The following is a 19140-nucleotide window of genomic DNA, read 5'->3' as shown; positions in this document are numbered from 1 at the left end:
TTTTTCGCACTGCAGGAGGCAAAGTGGTGTCACACCACATACTGACTGATTCTTTATGGTATCTGGGACCAAGAATGTTTTTTTCTGTAGCACTAATTATATAAAATCCAAAAGTCCTTTCTCAGATTAAACTGCACATTTAAGAGTGTCCTGTTACTGTGACCATCCCAAGACACACCTGTGTCGTAATCACACTGTTTAATCAGGATCTTGATAGGACACACCTGTCAGGTGGACTGATTATCTTTGAAAAGGAGAAGTGCTAGCTAACATGGATCTTAACAAATTCATAACTATTCCTTAGCAGCTAGACTGAGTCCTTAGCAGCTAGACTGAGTCCTTAGCAGCTAGACTGAGTCCTTAGCAGCTAGGATGAGTCCTTAACAGCTAAGGTGAGTCCTTACCAGCTAAGGTGAGTCCTTAACAGCTACACTGAGTCCTTAGCAGCTAGGATGAGTCCTTAGCAGCTAGACTGAGTCCTTAGCAGCTAGGATGAGTCCTTAGCAGCTAGGATGAGTCCTTAGCAGCTAGGATGAGTCCTTAGCAGCTAGACTGAGTCCTTAGCAGCTAGACTGAGTCCTTAGCAGCTAGGATGAGTCCTTAGCAGCTAGACTGAGTCCTTAACAGCTAAGGTGAGTCCTTACCAGCTACACTGAGTCCTTAACAGCTACACTGAGTCCTTAACAGCTACACTGAGTCCTTAGCAGCTAGGATGAGTCCTTAGCTGCAGCTCTGGCTCTTTGTCCTCCCCTCTCCTCTTTCTCCACCTTTCATACCATCTGTCTTATCAAATAAAGTGAAAACAGAAACACATGAACACCAGCTTTTTTTTCTTAGTATTTCTATTGGACTGTTGAGGAGTATACAGTACATAGAAAACAGTGACATTTTACACCACGTCAACATCTGTAAAATAGTTTGGTAACCACTTCTAGATGGTGCCTGAAGTAGTTACAGATATAAAACATTACACTAATAATTAGACGCATCACTTATAAAGTACACCATGTTTTTAAAGTCTATACAAATGGGCTTTTTTTCAATCTTATCAACAGGGCAGAAAAATAAAATGTAGTACACATAAAAGCTATCTCTTGTCTCATGGCACTGTGTAAACATTTATCAGAAGGACGCCTCTGATTAGTATTTACAAAGACTTGTGTCGACGGTTAGTCACATCATGTATTATAATACACTGTTACACTGGAAGATTCAATATGATCCAAAATTGTGCTCAAGAACAAGATAAGTCAAATACATGTCGCTGTACAGGGTCAATTTAAAGGAATAGTTCCACAGTTCAGGAAACACGCTTGGTTTGATTTCTGGCAGAGTGAGAGAAGATGACTGACACAAACGTTTTAGTTGCAAAAACATTCTTTTTCAGTGTTCGGTTGTACTAAAAGACCATCTAAGGCATCAAATTTTCAGGTTTACCAATAAGTACATTTTGTTGTCATGGTTTTAAGCCTGTTTTTCACTCGCAAAAATTAGCATTAGCCTAGATAACCATAGCTGTAAATGCATCATGCTAACTAAGCAAGCAGCTAGCGTTGGTGTTAGCTCCACCCACTCGTCCAAATAGGGTTGTTTCTGGCTCCAAAAATCCAAGATGGCAATGGCCAAAATGTCGAACTCAAGGCTTCAAAACGGGAGTTGACAAACAAATGGGTGATGTCACGGTGGCAAAATCAGTGCAGCAGAACCAGAGATATCGCCTTTTTTAAATTCAACACATTCCTCTTCCTTGTCAGAAAACTGTCGCCTACATTACCCATAATACAGCTGGACTTCTATCGGATTCAGGTATGTTCATATACTGTATGTAAAGATGGATGACATGACAGCTCCCCAAAAGTGAAGCTGAAACATCACAATCGCCCCCTGGTGGCTGGCTGCAGTATAGGTCTTAAAGATGATTGATACTGTGGAGACTGTGACTGCACAGACTCTGGCTCCAAATGACGTCACCAGTTCCCGAATATTTTAGCTTCACTTCTATAAAGTGGGGATAAGTGGAGACACGTCGCTCATCTTTAAATACAGTCTATGGGTGTGTTATGCTAGTCGCGGCTAATGTACCCTGGAGCCTCTTGTCTACAGCAGAGATGAGAAGCGAGCTACAGAAGTCTCACTTCTTTCTAAATCCATACCTTCCAAATTTCTTTTCATTTTCAAACTTGCAGGCTTCAGCTACGGCTGACTCAAGTGACATCACTCGAGGCAAATTATCAGACTATTCACAGCTCCTTCAGGTGACACTAAAGACTTTGTACTACTTTTTTTTAACTCCCAACACCTGTAAACAGACTTTGATTTGTAAAACTAGTTCCCCTTTAAATAGAGTGTAAGGCTAAAGCTAGCAGCTAGTTAGCTTAGCTTAAATTGTAAACGGGGGGAAACTGTTAGTCTAGCTTTGTCCAAAAAACAAAATCAGCCTTAATCACCACGTCTAAATTTCACTGTCTCGTTTGGTTAATCCGTACAAAAACAAAGTGTTAAAACGAGAACTTGCTGTTTCCCCCACGTTTACAGACTTTGTGCTACGCTAAGCTAACCTGCCTGACTAGCTTCATATTAGCCTACAGACATTTGAGAGGTGTCAATCTTCTCATTTAACTCTCTGCAGATAAGCATGTTTCCCAAAGTGTCAAACATCATCTTTAAATGGGGCAGTATGAAATGGGACAGCACACAAAATAATCTGCACTGACCTTCATGATAAAATCACTTTTGTTTAGAATCATAAAGTTAAAGCGCTGTTTGTTTCTGATGAATCTTTAAAGTGGACAGTGCAAAACTATAAAACCATGTCTACACAGATACAGATATTTTAAAAACGGATGTTTTCCTCTGCGTTTTGAGCTCTCGTCCACACGCACAAAGTTTTAGATCACTCAACATAGATTTCTTTAAACGCCTTCTAAGGTGCAGCTTTTTCAAAACTCCAGTCGCTTTGTATCCGACTGGAAACGTCATCCCATCAAATTGTGCATGCCTTTTGTGTCTCTGGAATGAGCTCCAGAAACAGCAACAACAACGGACTGCCAGTTTGTAGTCACGTTTCAATTTCCATAGCACCTGCAGGCCGTCTACCAGAGATATGTTAATAAATTAGGCGTGAAATATGTTGAAATAAAGAAATATTTAGCCACTGCTGTTGTACTATTGTTTGATTTGTTAGTACCGCTAAGCTCGCTCTGCATGCTCATGTCTTCTTCTCTGGTATTTAATGTATCGTTTAAGTATTGCCACCTACTGGCCACAGCAAGCGTTTGGAGTCTGCGTTCTAGCGTGGACAGAGATATTTTAAAAACGGAGGTCATGTGGATTATTTTTAACAAGGAAGGGGAAAAATATCTCGTCAGTTTGTGCATGTCTATCGTTGCTTTTTGCAGTGAGCATGCGCCAGAAACAACAATGGCAGACTATCTATTTGTTACGTATTGTTAGCACTAGCACTGCTAGGTCTAATGACTAGATTACATCTTTTATGCTACGGCTCAGCTTGACTCGACTCAACTCCTTCTGAGCTGGCAACCTTTGTGTTCTAGTGTGGACGGGGATATTTTTTAAAAGCTTGTGCTGACAATAAATTATCTGTATACATGTAGACAGGCCCGTAGTTCATAGAGGCTTCCATTTTTTCAATCTGGGTAGTTTTCATTCTGTAACATGAGGCAGATGCATTTCAAAAGCCCACCTATACTACAGTAGTCCTAGTTCAGACTATACACCTTTACATCAGTGCTAGCTTATGTCCCTGTAGGAATATCACTGGTTAGTTAAAGATCAGACAATAAATAACAAAATGCAACGACTTCATCGTCAACTATAACAAATCCTCTGTGACTCTCAGTGGCGTTATACGAGGACACCAACCTGTATGCTGATCTATGGAAAAAAAGTTGTTTATTCACAAGAGTTCAGACGAAACAAAAGAATCTGATCACGAGGTCATTTGACAGCAGCTCCGGAGCTTTTGGTCAAGGTGCCACGCTGTCATGTAAATGTAGTTTAACTTAAAATCTCAAGTCCTTAAAGTGCTCAGATTTCAGGTTTAGGTTTTTAGAAGATTACGACAACTGAAAAAAACATAATTAGGATGAAAGCTCCTTGACTGTTAAATGGACCTTAAGTCGTGAAATTATTTTGTTAGACAAAAAAGAAATGTTGTAAAGCCACTTAATATAAAAAATAAAAGTAAACAATTAAACTGCCCCTTTAAGTCAAAGTCCACCTAATGAATTTTATCTCCAGTCTTCACTTGCACCCAGTGGTTTTCATGATGGAGTGACACAGGAGTTAACTCTTTCAACTGCATCCACTGAGGAGCACAGTGAGAGTAACCTTTGAAGCCACTTTTACCAACGTCAAGACTGAACTTCACTCATGTTACAAAGTGTTATTAGTTTTCCATAGATTAACATATAAGTTGGTTACGATGGAATATAAGGGCCACGACAATAGTCAAATAATTAATAAAAAGTCATATTTTTCCTTTATCAAATACAATCATCAATGAAGATGTAATATTTCAAGAAAAGTCAGTATATTCTCTTGTGAGAATTAAGTCCTGATATTATGAGAATAACTGTAAATAATTTTTCAAGAAAAAATTGTAAAAAATGTCAGAAAAAGAGTCTTAATGTTTAGAGAATAAAACTGTTATCAAGAACATTCATATTATTATTAGCCCAGAATGATGTAAAATACTTAAAGAATAAAGTCTTACTATTTTGAGAATTATTTTTTGGAAATATTTCAAGAATTTTTATTTTGAGAAAATATTGCACTATTTCGAAAAAATAAAGTTGTAAGTCAAAATATTTTGAATATGAGTAATAATATTGGAGAATTAAGTTTTAATATTCAGAAAACAATGTTGTGATATTTGGAGAAAAGTTATAATTATAATATGATTAAAGAGCACAGTCATAGTATGAACAGCAAGTAAAGACAGTAACAGTACAGTTTATATGGACTGTCAGGAAATGCTAAAACATTTAAACATTTAGGAGTTTACTTCCCATGAAGTGACTTCACGTAATACTGAAATATTTTATTCTATCACTTAAGTTTGCCAACGTGGTCTCAAAAGCCTGGAAAAGAAAGCAAGATGAAGTATTTAGCACTGACATCGATTTCTACGTCTACTTGATACTAAATGTTTCCATCAGTCATTCATTTTGTAGTAGGTAAGATTTCACTGTGAAAGTCGTTTAACTGTTTTGTAATTTTTAAAAATCATTAAATTTTTTTCTCTTCACTTTTTGCTTTTAACGTACGTTTTCTCTTGAAATACTATAAATTGTATTTCTTATAATATCACAAGTTTTTGCGTTTAAACTGTGTGTTTTGTCTTGAAATATTATGCCTTTAATTTCTTCAAATATTTTAACCTTTTTCCTGTAAACTGTGTTTTCTCTTGACATTTTATTAATTTTATTTCTGATAATACTACAACTTTTTTTTCTCTAAACAGTACGTTTTGTCTTAAAACATTGACTTTAAGTTCTTAAAATATTACAACTTTTGTCCTCTAAACTGTACATTTTCTCTAAAATTCTTATAATTTTTATTTCTTAAAGTATTACAACCTTTCACCTCTTAACTGTAAGCTTTGTCTTGAAATTTTACGACTTTTATTTCTTAAAATATTACACCTTTTTTCCCTCTAAATGTTGCATTTCCTCTTAAAATATTAAGACTTTTTCTCAAAAAATTCCACCTTTTTCTAACAATATTACATTTTATTTCCTCAAATCTGACATGACTTTGTTTCCCTGTGTGACCCTGATACTCCGTCATAGGTTGATATGCTGGAGGAAGCGTTTGTAAAATATCACTAAACATTAAAAAATGAGTAAAAGGTTTGACATGGCAGTATCACTCTCTGATTGGTGTGCAGCCTTACAGACTTGAGGAATGTAGAGTCGGAGAGGTGCTTCTTCATTTTCCCTTCAGTTTGAACTGTGCTTCATTAAGTTGCATCGTTTTTCGCTAAATAACAAAAAAGCCCATAAAAACAACACTTATTCTTATTTTAGAAACAAACTTAAATGCAAAACAACACGATAAAAACGACGAAGTGCAGAGGACAGATTCCTTTTTGTTATAAACATCAATATTGCACCAAAGCAGCATATTTGGACGAGCATTCTGCATTACAGTTTACCTTTAGAGAAAGGATTTAGATCAGGACGGTGGCTACCAGTGATATGCATAAATACAGTATAAAAATACAATATGGAAAAATCTGAAGGGGATTTAGTCGGGCTGCGTCGTGGGAGAGTAAGAGGTGAGCTGTGTTTAAGAGGAAAGGGAAGGAAATGCAGGTAAAGAGTTTTTTGGAGCTACTAGAAGGTCTGATCATCGTTGCAGGACTCCGTGGCGTGTCCGAAGGCCTCGCAGATGTCGCAGTAGGGCCTCTCGTCCGCCGGGTTGCCGTGATAGGTGGTGTGAGGTACCGAGTCGGGGCTCTGGGCCTGAGTGGGACAGTCCTCTGTGTCGTGGAGGTCGAAGCAGTCGCAGATGTCGCAGAACAGACGCGGCGTCGCCTTCTTTTCCCGCTTTGACACACCTTCAACAAACCTGTGTGACGGAGACAACAGTGTGTGACTTATCTCCTTCTTCCACTAGCGCACTAAATGAGGATTAATCCGCCACTGAAAATAGTCCCCAACAAGTACACTATTTTCTCGGTTAATGGATTTGAAGCTATGTCTTACCCATCCGTGCCGTCGTTGCCGTTGAACTCAGCCAGAGCGAGCTTCTTCAGTTTGATCTTCAGCTCCTCGTTCTTCCTCTGCAGGTCCACGATCACACTGTTCAGGAAGTTGATCTGAGGGACACAAATCGAGACACAGATCACCTTCATGTGGGCACAGATCAGAGGTGAGAACTGGGTTGATAACATCCTGACAGTCTTACCTGCCCCTCAGCGAACTCCTTCTCCTCCCTCAGCTGCTCCAGGGCCGCGTCGCCTGCAGAAGAAACCAGGAAACAGGTTGACAAAAAGAAATATCACCTCACCCAAACAGTGGGTGCTCTAACTGTCGTCTCCTCACCTGACGGTGGAGCTTCCCTGTCTTCCTCCTCCGAGGCCTGCGTTCCCATGAGCCTTTGCTCTAGACTGTGAACACGGCTCTGCAGCTGAGCTTTGTCTCTCTCCAACGTCTCCACGGCCGTCTGCAGCGTCTTGGCCATGGCGTTTTCTCCTCGTAGCACCGCGATCTGCAGCGATGGAGCACACACATGAATCCCTCACACAGCTCAGAGAACATAGAGTGAAGTTTTACAGACATGATGTGACAGTCACGTGTGAGTACCTCATTCCTCAGCGTCTCCAGCTCCCGGTCTTTGTCTGAGATTAAGGCTCCAGTGGATTTCTGGAAGTTTATTTCGCCCTCCGTCTCCTGATTAGAGATCGTTTCTCTGTAGAAACATGGAGACAGTTACAGTCACAAAGTGTGGGCATTACGATAGTATATCTTCTTCTTGAACCAGCACAAGAAGACGGCGGGTCCATCTTCTCTCCCTACTTCCCCTCATCCAAAGCAAGCACTCTACCTCCACAGGGTACCTCTAATAAATGCATGTAAATATAAAGCTTTTTATATTTTGTTGAGCCTGACTTCACTGGAAAATTGTATTCAGGTTCCAACATCAGTACAAATCTAACACATAAATGATGCTGGATTTTTTTATCAACACTAATAAAACAGTGAGAAACCAAGAATTCAATATCAATTCATCACCAAAAATCATCTTCTCTGCAGCTCGGTGGATTAATAGAGCTTCAGATTTTAACCACCTGCCTCCAAAACCAATCGTGACAGATCAGTGACACCCAGCTGACACCCCGAGAACATCTCTGTTAACAGCTGTCATGATAAATCAAACTGGATATGAAGCAGGTCGTTTCACTGAATCACGTCTCCTGTCTTTCCTCCATGTTTACCTGAGAGCTCTCTCTTCCTCCAAATCTATTATTTCTGCTCTAATTATTGAGCATCACCTCTTCACTTCCCTCCGGCCGACTCCACCGAGCCGTCAGCTGCTCTCCGCCTCCCCTCTGCTTCACTTTGTCGCTCTGATCTTATGTCAAATACATGACTTTGATGCCTCAGCACATCTATCATCACCACTTCATAAGAAACATTCACTCTCAGCTTGAGAGTCGTGGCTGCTCTGAAGGTTTGGATGTTTTTATCCTCTGATTACTGAACTCCAGACTGAACACAAACTTTCTTCTGTTTACAGACTCAGAGAGGGATTAAAATAAGACCAAACACGACGAACAGATGTTAAACATTTAAAAAGTCAGGAATAAACTCTGTTCAGTACTTGTGCTTCTATTTTAGGGTAACTTATTGTTCTACTCCTATGATTTTAGAGGCTAATATTGTACTTCTTTACTCCACTACATGTATTTAACAGCTTTGTAGACTAAGATTTGACTCCAAAAATAAAGTGGTTATAAAATCAGTTCCCTACAGTATGCGACACCAACAAAATCAAAACAGTAATTTTACCTCGCAGAACACAGGAGCTGCTGGTCTACGACTGCTACGATCAGTTAAGCCTAGTTCACATTACACGATTTTCACCCTGATTTTGCGTCGCAGAGACTATCCTAATCTTCTGAGTGTTCATACCCGGCGACGTGTGTTTCTGTCAGCGGGAGTCTCGCCAACTGTGTTACGACCTGTGTGTGTACACCACAAGATTTCTCCACCGAGCCCTTGCCGACAGAGCCCCAGATAACGCAGTGACGTCACCAAACTTGGAGACGACACATCGTAAAGGCATGGATATCTTTATTATCCTGGGTCCAAACACGCTCCCCGTGATCCTGTGGATGCTGCCATTATTATTGTTGCTTGCTGGCTTGTCAGTGTTGCCAGATCTTGGGAGAGAAGCAAGCAACCAGGGCTATGGAAACAAGCCCAAAAGAAGTGACGGATATATATAGAGAAAGGTGACGTTTAGGGAGCAAGCCCAAATAAGCAACTCCACTTTAGAAACAAGCCCAAAAAAACGCAACCTGCGACCACCAATATTTGTAAGCGACTTTACAAAAAAACAAGCCCAAAGTCGTGGCTAATAAGCAGACCTGGCAACCCTGCGGCTTGTCCTCCTCACATTTCTTCCGTCCTCCTGCGTGCTGTCGTATCCCGCCTCTCATTGGCTGATGCTCTTTGACGATTGTGTCAGACTCCAGTTTTCTAGCATGCCAGATATCCAGTCCCAGCCGCAGACGAGGGGGCGACTTGCTCGTAGGCTTGTTCACACATGAGGACTCGTCGTGGCAGACTATCTGCCGACTCACCTCCGACCCAAGGTGGCTCTCAAGATCCTCTGCGACGTCAAAATCGCGGTGAAAATCGTGTAATGTGAACTAGGCTGAAGTTAGTTTGTGTTATTGTGTGACTTTGGTGAATCTGAACTAACCCTTTTAAACGCTGAACTCACACAACAACATACAAAATATAACTGATCGAGGCGGCAGTAGACCAGCAGCTCCTGTGTTCAGCAATGTTAAATTACTGTTTTTCTGAATGGAGTCTGGCTTTGAAGAGAGCAAAGATAATGGCTTCAGTTCCCCTTTAGAAACTGCTGTCTGACGGCAAAATAAAGCAGTGAAAATATTCTAAATATAGCGTACACTTAAATGGATATCGATGTATTTAGGTGGCCAAATATATTATGTTGCTGACCCCTCCACAGCAGCACACTGCTTAGCTTCTGTGTTGGACTCCTGCTTGTGTCACCGAACTAGGGGCATGCTGACTGACATCTACTGTCGGTAACACAGTGGCTATGGAGAAGTACCTCATACAACCCCATTTAAAAAAAATCCAAACTATCCCTTTAAAAGGTGCTGGCTATTATGAGCCAGTGAATAATCTTGCCAGAGGTGGAGGAATACTTAACAACTACTTAGAGAGGGTTTTTTTCTGATTACATCAAAGCCAGAGTTCATCATATTGTGTTAAAACATCAGAAGTTGACAGAAATAAAGCGTACACACATAAAACAAACACATTTCCTGGTTTCTTACCTGGTCTTCATGTCTGGCTGTTGACTGTTACGCTCCTCATTGTGCTGAGAAGCAAACACACACACAAATATAGAGGCATTTAAATAGAAGATAAACCCGTCTGAGCTTTAAGAGTTCGGTCACAGCAGGAAGTAAATCCTCACAATGCCAAAACCTATTAATCAAATCACCGTTTCTGACTTAACAAAACCCTGATCTATATAACAGGATGAAGGAAATCGTTCATACGTTTAATAAAATAATATACAGTTTTAGAAAGGTCAGTACCTCCTCAAGATGCTGAGACTTCTGGGAGGCCAGCTTCAGCTCCTCACTGAGGGGGGAGGAGACAGAAAGGAGAGGTGACACACTTTAAAGTGCTGCAGTGAAGGAGCAGAGTGTGTGATGGTATATCTGTGTCACCATCACTGCTCTCTGCTTAAATCTGGTGTGGAGCCAGATGTGTTCACATCTGTCAAACACACACACACACACACACACACACACACACACACACTGACTACAAGAGAATCCAGTGTTTCACCTGGTTTGATTTTGGGTGCAAAAATTTAGTTATTACAGACTTGATTATGAGCTGTTAAGTGAGTGAGTGATAAACATTGCTCTATGAAATGTGTGACTTGAAGACTAGAGCTGCCCCCAACTAAGAATTTTCCTAGTCGACCTACAGTCGTCATTTAGGGCCATTAGTCAACGAGTCACTCTCATGTTTCTGATGTTAATTTAATGATTAAATGATACATACGTAATACAAGACTGTACTAATGAACCTTCATTAATATAGGTTTATATTTTATCTCCAAGTGCACGTCACACACTGAGCGAGCCGCCTGTTAATGACGCTGTGGGCTAATGGGCATGTAGCTACTTCCATGTTTCAGATGATACGTCATGTTTGTAGTCGACCAATGAAGATGAGTTTACATATCACCTTGGGTTCGTCCTTCACCTTCTCAAAATGATCCCACACTTTGGATTTCCTGCCCGACATGTTATTAACTAGCCTGTGGAATAACCGCAGGTACCAGCCCTGGAAATTAACCTGACTCCTGTCTGACTGCTGAGCGTGGACACTTCCTGTGTCTGTTCTTTCAAAGTAAAGTCACACATGCTCCAGTCATATAGGTTTGGATTTTATTTATTTATTTTGACAAGGTGCAGCTCCTAGTAGAGTTTCACTTTTGTTTTTGTTTTTTCTGCAACGAAGCAACCAGTGAAATCTTGCCGACTAATGACCTTTCTGGTCGTCTAATGTTTAGTCGACTATTGGGGTGCCCCTAACAAGAGTTTGGCTGGTTAGGTATGACACCTCACGAGTGTTGCAGGAATTACGTTCTGTCATCAACGCTAGTGCTGTCAGCTTAAGTTTGCTATTTCGGTGGAAAATTTCCAACTGCACTTTCCTTGTGCGGCCCTCAATCAAAACTTTAGCATCATTTGGAGTCTGAAGATGAGGTCCATCAGTCATTCTTTCTTTTATCTCCGTTTTTGGTCTCCACCAACTCCTCAGGAAAATATCTGGCTCTCGCTGCTAAATGTTCCGCGATGTACAGCTGGTTTTTGAGGGGTTTGTTTGCTGAAAACAGCAGCCTGCAGAGTCAGGTGACAATTCTCTGTGGGTTCATCACTACGATCAAGCCCTTTTTACATCGCACAAAAGTAACTTCATTCATTGTCAGTATAAAAATAAAATACGATAATCCTTTATTTGTCCCATAGCGGGGAAATCTGCAACAAAATATTGACTGTTGCAACTTTAAAGCACCCCAAGGTTACTGAAAAATAAATCTAGGATCTATTTCAGTCACTTATGTTCTCTCTTAGCATTTTAAAAGCAGCAAAATGTCAAAAAAGAAATCAGTTTGAACTTAAAACACTCTGAACATTTGATAGTAAAAGTACCGTATGGACCTGACTTACACTGATATAATCTACAGACTCAAAAGCCATCTGTTAGTCCATATCTGCTGCTACTACACCCTCCTACTTTAAACATCTTAAAGGATTTGACAGCTTTAAAACCCCCAGTTTCAGTGGTTTATACGCTCTGCAGTGCTGAGATACAGCAGTGATACAGTATGCATACATGCACGAGGGAGAAATACCATCAGAATATTATAAAAGTGATGCTGTAATCTGAGCATGAGATCAGATTTAGACCCAGAGACAGCTGCACAGACTGTGCTGCCTGGGAATTGATCAGTCTGGATATCTGTCGATGCTGGAGCCGAACGATTTGCTGAAGAAATTGAAATTAGCTCCATGTGGGTCATTCTTAGGATTTGTGTCAAAGGAAGAAGCTGTGTGTGACGAATGGCTCGGTCTGAGCACCAGCTGGGGAAATGTTTAGCTGCCTGCTGTATAATCACATCGGCCAAGGGAGGAGTTGAAGGGAAACTACACTTTAAATTAAATATGGTTTATTACACAGACTTTGTAAATAAAACATCACTGCTGTCTCTGTCACTTGTTTTCTCCATCAGGGTGTAAACAGAAACAGATTCGACAGAGAGTGAAGCAGCTGAGGCTCAGCTTCTGCAATCTAACTTGGGGAAATTGTTTCCTGCATCATCAATGATTTAATAGTTTACTACTGTAGTTTTATGCTTCATGTTTCACCAAAGAGAACTGAAAAGAAAAAATAGATAAATAAAATTTCTACCAAAACACATGGAAGAAAACTACATGAAATCTTAAAGCTGCATTAATAAGTTTCTGTGTGTTTGAACACTTAAGTCCAGAATAAAATATCAGTTTTTGGATGGACTGCAATTAAGTTATGTGCAGACATTCATGTTCTCAAGAAGATGAATCCTGATGACTGTCTGATCCCGATATTTCCTCTAGCGCCACCAAGAGGTTGATATTTGTGTTTTAGAGATATATCTCAAAAACTATCAGATAAATAGCCTTGAAATTCGGCTTTAACATTCATGCCCTTTAACAGCTTTATTTAATTCCTTAGCTTAACATGAAGACAAAATACTATTTTTTCAACACTTAGTTTTGACGAAATACCTGCAAAACTGATCCTAATCCCATCATCCTAAACTGTGCTTTGTGTTTAGCACTAATTAGCGAATGTTAGCATGCTAACAGGCTAAACTAAGATGGTGGACATTCCTGCAAAACATCACGATGTCACTATTGTCACTGTGAGCATGTTAGCATGTTGCTGTTAGCATGTAGCTCAAAGCACCGTCGTGTGAATATGCAGGCTCACAGAGCTGCTAGCATTGGCTGTAGACTCTAAAGCTGTGTCCGACATTCCACGCTAACATGCTATTCAGTGCCCTTAAACAGTGTGTGAATTTTTTAGCATATCCGTAACCTTATGCAAACTATTTCCCATGAAATATTACAGTACGCAAACACTGGACACTGCAGCGACATAAATATCTCACAGTGCAACGCTGTCGAGGAAAACGTTCATAATGACCAGCGAGCAGGACAAGACTCTGTAACGTCAATAACGCTTCACTTTAAGCGTAAATACGTGAGAAGTGTTAGAGTGTGTCTTAAACCGCATATTTCCATAAGCACACTTCAAAGTAGTCTACTGTGTAAATGTAGGGCAGCTGCCTGTTTTAGCCACTAGGAGGTGTTGTTGTGCTGTCTATTTCGCAACAAACATGGCAGCTCACACTGTTTGTCCCTGGCAGGACACCTTAGCTTTGACATTTGCTCTGCCTAGGACGCCATGTTTTTCAAAGTTTACTTTCCCTTGTCCTGTGAGGTGAGCATTGTAACAGCGTCCTGCATTATGTTGGTCATTTATTCCTTTCAGATTGATTCAGTCGTATTTAGTTTAACTTGACAGTTTTGTTTATTTTTATTTGATGCATTTTTTTAATGTTAATTACTGTTTGAGTAGGAGATTTATTTCTTTAAAAAAAGTTCACTTTCTCTTGCCCTGCAGGGTTGAGGATTTTGTTGAGGATGTGATGCCAGCAGCAGAGATGTTACTGAGAGTTAATGTGAAATAAAACGCAGTCAAGGTCTCAACTACAATTTCAAATCCTGCATCTACACCATGTACTTCTTGCGTGGCGCACTAATTTCAGCAGGGTAGTGTCCCAAACAACCGCTGACAACAGCTTTTTAAAAAATCTTTTAAACTATGTCTTCTCCTTCTTTGTCTCCTTTTTAAACGGCGAATTAACAAATGGACGTTAGAGCAATATCGCCAACATTTGACTGCTATCTCCACCCACACATAAACCAAACTTAGGCCACAACGTCAATGCCGATTAAAATGTGCCGCGATAGCTCGGAGCAAGTTAGCTAGCAAGCTAACAGTAGCTTCCACTACATCACAAAGATGGCGTCCATTGCAGGTGAGAAGTGTCTGTCATTCCTTACTCAACTTTTGGACCATTTTGAGTGCGGCAGTAGTACACTACATTTTCCCGTACTATGCAGTGTGAACGTCCTTGTGCACTTAAAATATGACACTTTAAGTTTCACTTTACTAGACGTAATCTAGTTTTTAAATTATTTCTAAATTGCCATAAGAGCTGAAGTTGGCAAGAGTTACCATGGTTACACGTCTCCAACCGGCAAGGAGGCTCTCAGGAAGTAACGTGGTAATTACAGCTCAGTACATCCGAAACGATGCATATTACTGTTTATTTACACAAAAGTATGATGACATATTGGACATGTAGTGCACATGTGTGATTTTGGACGCAGCGTTAGTCTTATTTAATCATGATTTGTAAATGACGACTCTTTCTCACGGTGAAATAAAGCCTGTATTTACACGGCAACAAAACATTTTTGATATTAACTACTGTATTTAACAGACAAACCAATCACAGTTTGACCTACAGTAGCACCGAAACAGAACAATAAAAAATCTGAGCTGTGGTGCTTACAGCTGCTCTCTCAGATGCCACAAGAGCCACATTGATTCCACACCAGCACACACACACACACAACGTGACACACACACACACACAACACACACTGATGTCACAGTGAGAGTAGCGGCCATGTTGGAGCCAGGCGGTCCTAGGAGGAGAGACGGAGGGATTACATAACAGCAGCAGACTGAGGAAGGATGGAGGAACACATTGTTGAGATGAGACAGGACGGAGGTGGAGGGAAGGAAACTGTGACAGAGCCACAGACGTGTCAAACAGGAGGCCTCTTTGAGCTTTAACATTAATTAGGCTCATATAGAGAAGCAGGCGCTCCGTAAAGAGGATGAAGCTGCGTTTGTTTCACTGTATCTAAAGATATTTGTTGACATCTCCATCTGCTGCTCCTCCTACAGGACGCTACATATTGATGACTATAATTCAGCCAGTTAGATCCATCTGGAGCTCTGACATCACAGCTCGGGGCCTCTGATGACTCAGGGGAGGTGTGGCAGGATGATGTAAAGACTCATAAACACCACATACTTCAACACACACACACACACACACACACACACACGGTCTATGAACAGACCTCAACATCAGCCTGGAGATCCAGCACAAACACAACAAAGTAAAATAAAAACACATCGTTAAGCGCTGGAGTATTTTTACTCTGCATCAAACGCAGAAGTCGTCGATAATAAATTTTGCTGTGTCATGTTTTGCTCTTCTGTCCTCAGAGGTTTTAGAAGGACCAAAATAATGCTTTTTCATGTTTTCATTTAGTACATTTTGCAAAGACATGGTGCTGTTTCACAAGTCTGAATGCATTTTTTAATCACGCCACGAGACAGTGCACAATTTAGGTCCCGTCCACACAGGAGGGGAAACAATTCATCGCTCTCCACTGACTTTGCATTGCATGAAGTTGCCTCCTTGTTACTTACGTCTGCTAGCAAACAACAGAAAAGTGTCTTAAAGCTGCTGTCTAATGCGATGCACTACCAACATGGTAAAAATTCCTAAGTTTTATAAGCTGCCAAACAGAAAACTGAGCCTTTAGGAGGAGAAAAGTGGATATTATATTAAGGATGTGGCTGACTGTCATGAAGCTGAAGCTATATAAAAAAGTTACAGGCGTGAATTTGGCCAAACAAACTGTTATACACAGGTTGAAGCTAACTAAGCTATGTAATGACTGATTTTGATGTTTGTTAGGATAAGTAATGATCTTATATTATCTGGTGATTCCATTAAATAGTTGTAAATATTAAGGTATGTCACTTCTGGCCATTCAGTGGAATTATTTCTCAAAGATAAGCCAGGTGAGGAGAAGAGGAGACTGAGACAGACGGACAACACTGAGTTTGTAAAGGTACCTTTTCCTCTCTGGTAGATGGAAGGTGCTAAAATAATTCTCTGACATGCTGAGAGCTAATGTTTTTAGCTAACTCCAAATGTTTTGTTAGCCTTTCAGCCTGAGGTTGCACATTGTTACTCCGACTGTTTTCCCCTCCAGTAAGCGTGGTTTTCAGATTGTGACGTTCTGTCTCTGTGGATCCATTTGCTTTCATTCATTCATAACCAATGAGATGTACGCTAAGCTAAGTGAGAGCCTGTGTCCACATGGTGTTTTTTTAATCTCAGCACCAGCATCTTTTTTCAGTTGTCCTCAATGAAGAGCGGGCTTTTTTGTGCGGCCGCACTGAGCGCTTTAAGTTGAATATCTCTGAACTTTTCAAAAAGGCACCAGTGACATCACGGCTGCTTCTTTAGCTAAGCTACTGTCTGCTGTCCCAACAAAGACAGAAAAGCTTATTTTTTGGGAGCAGATCAGCCAGTGGACACTGATTGTTGCTGGTGAGTGTTGTGCTTTTATCACGGTTAGCTTTGTAAGCTTGAAGTTACCTGTGTCAACCCTCTGTTAATGTAGCGTTATGTTAGCTACCGGGCTAATGCTAGTGTCAAGATATTAGTGTCATAGAAATAAAACCCACACACAGCATGTCATTAATAAAAGCGCTGGCATGCAGTGCTCCTCAGCGCCCTGCCACCACTTTGCTGCTAAAAAAACAAAATGCTAAGTGGACGCACACTCTAAGGAAAGCAATAAGTTATACAACTAATCACTTTTACTGCTGAGTAATTAATAAAGTAATGTCATGACTTTTTCCATGAGTCATGTGGAATGAGTGCTTGATCACAGTTTTTGAGTAACTTGCCAGACACCGATCTTTGTTAAGTTTAAAGATAAGCTTTTGTTCTGCAAAAACATTTCTGTGCACACACAAGTACTTTTTCTTTTTCCTTTCTTTTACATCTGTTTTCTCACGAAGGAATGTAAATGTTTATAAACCTTACATATTACTGCTGCACTGCAAATTGAGCATCTTGGAATAAAACAAATCTTAAATAAAAACACGTGTGACAGAAACTGATGGAGACTCCAAGCATCTGCTACTTGGTCTTGAATCCATTCAGAAATCGAATGCAAACTAAACATTACCAGAAATGCACTTATATAACGTACATTAAATAATGTATTAAGTGTAATGTAAAATGTAAGTATACGTGATCTGTAGTTAAGGATCTTCAACTTGATTGATGCACAACATTTCTACGACGACAATGAGGACTCATGGTTTAAATATTTTTATGTGGAAGCCATAACACTCAAGAGGTTTTTCTTTCTTGCTGTGATAATGAGTGTTGTGCATTGTACTCCACTCTGCCATCATATCCATAATCACATAATAGCACCCTCTGGCTTAATTATGGGCTTTACACAACAATTTATGGCGTATTTACAAGTGGAGGCATCTCTGTGGAGAGCTGCAGATGGAGCCTCGTTAATACCACATTTGACATTTGCAGCATTGAGACAGTTTTCACATGTTTATCTAAACGTCTAAATGCAATTAAATCGAGCCACATTTTCACAGCGCTTCTTTGTGCTGAATCAAGAGCTCAGAGAAATGCAGAGTGGATTTTTAATCATTTGTTCAGACCCTCAGGACACATTAACCACACCAGTCTAATGAACTGGCTGGCTGGGGGTCACCTTTACAGGACACACACGGCAGGAAAAAACACATTAGTTATCACGAGTACTCACATTTCCTTGCAGAGGACTCCGATGCGCTGCGTTTCCGAGCTGCTGCGCTCCTTCGACAGACTGAGCTCCTCCTGGTATTTGGAGTTCTGCTGTTTTAAAGCCTCGAGCTGAAGAGGAACAGACACAGAGAAGAATAAATGCACACCACTTTACAACAATAAAAAGACATCACGGGAGGTATAATGTGTCTTTGTTTCCCATCTTAATAATACATTTACAGCTGATAGGTTGGACTGGATTTATTTCTCCAGGGGTGGTGGGGTGATTTTAACATCACCTGTGCTGCTGAGTGATTTTAATCCCGTCTGGAGCGTGGATGTGGTTTAATTTCTCCTCCTCACTCCAGTAATAAGAACAGCTGCAATTACTGACTGTTGAATCCCGTCCAGAGCGACGGCCTCGTGTTTTAACGAGGATCTTGTGAGTATGTTTCCACATGAGGAGCTGCTTGTCCTCCTACTTTATTTATCTCTTAATGAGGTCAGTGTTAAAGGCATACTACGCAGGACACTCCTAAAGAACAATGCATATACTCACACAGCAGTAATCCCTCTCAATCATCACTTATGACCCACCCTCAGTGAGTGTTGGCGTATCTTTCTGCAGAGATTTTTCTGTATTTTCTTATTTTCTGTGATGGCATGTTTATGGGCGTGTACTCCCACAGTGCCCAGGTGAGGTCAGGGCTTTACAAAAAGGAAGTGACCACGTGCCAGACTGTAATACGAGGCAACCAAGAGAAACAGTGCCGAAAAACACAAATACAGCGAGGTGAAACATTTAACGAGAGTGATTCTGGGAAACCTTTACAGCCTTTGTTACCTTATTAGCCAAGTGGAAGTCCCCAACACCTCCTCCACACACTCTATGGGTAAGTGAAGTCCTTAACTTAACTGCATAATGAACGGCTCCCTGAGGAAACTTTGCATGATGTGGGATCCCTTTTTCGAGTATGCAGAAGAGCTAGACTTTACATTCCTGAATGACTGATCATCTATTTTACAGACATTAAATGTGACGTGACAGGCAGTTGTCTGACCAACAACCACTATATTATGTTTTAGTATTTCGTGATTTTTATCACCATGCACGTA

The 19140-nt window shown here is 40.5% G+C and overlaps 1 protein-coding gene across 3 annotated transcripts in view; it reads right to left on the bottom strand.

The window, feature by feature from the left end:
* Positions 1 to 3895: 3895 nt before the first annotated feature.
* Positions 3896 to 19140, bottom strand: part of clip1b (CAP-GLY domain containing linker protein 1b) — a 47478-nt gene continuing 32233 nt past the window's right edge. For all 3 annotated transcript variants that reach the window (XM_050053440.1, XM_050053441.1, XM_050053442.1), the window contains 8 exons: positions 18047 to 18153; positions 10334 to 10379; positions 10067 to 10110; positions 7332 to 7437; positions 7071 to 7236; positions 6934 to 6986; positions 6732 to 6844; positions 3896 to 6594 (listed from right to left, as the gene is read on the bottom strand). In XM_050053440.1, coding sequence (XP_049909397.1) covers positions 6360 to 6594; positions 6732 to 6844; positions 6934 to 6986; positions 7071 to 7236; positions 7332 to 7437; positions 10067 to 10110; positions 10334 to 10379; positions 18047 to 18153 — 870 coding nt within the window. In that variant the 3' untranslated portion in view covers positions 3896 to 6359. The remainder of the gene's footprint in view (positions 6595 to 6731; positions 6845 to 6933; positions 6987 to 7070; positions 7237 to 7331; positions 7438 to 10066; positions 10111 to 10333; positions 10380 to 18046; positions 18154 to 19140) is intronic.

This window comes from Epinephelus moara, chromosome 9, assembly GCF_006386435.1.
Source record: "Epinephelus moara isolate mb chromosome 9, YSFRI_EMoa_1.0, whole genome shotgun sequence".
In the NCBI taxonomy this organism is placed as follows: Eukaryota; Metazoa; Chordata; class Actinopteri; order Perciformes; family Serranidae; genus Epinephelus; species Epinephelus moara.
Note: the sequence above shows the minus strand (reverse complement) of the source record. Positions and strands in the feature narration are given on the sequence as shown.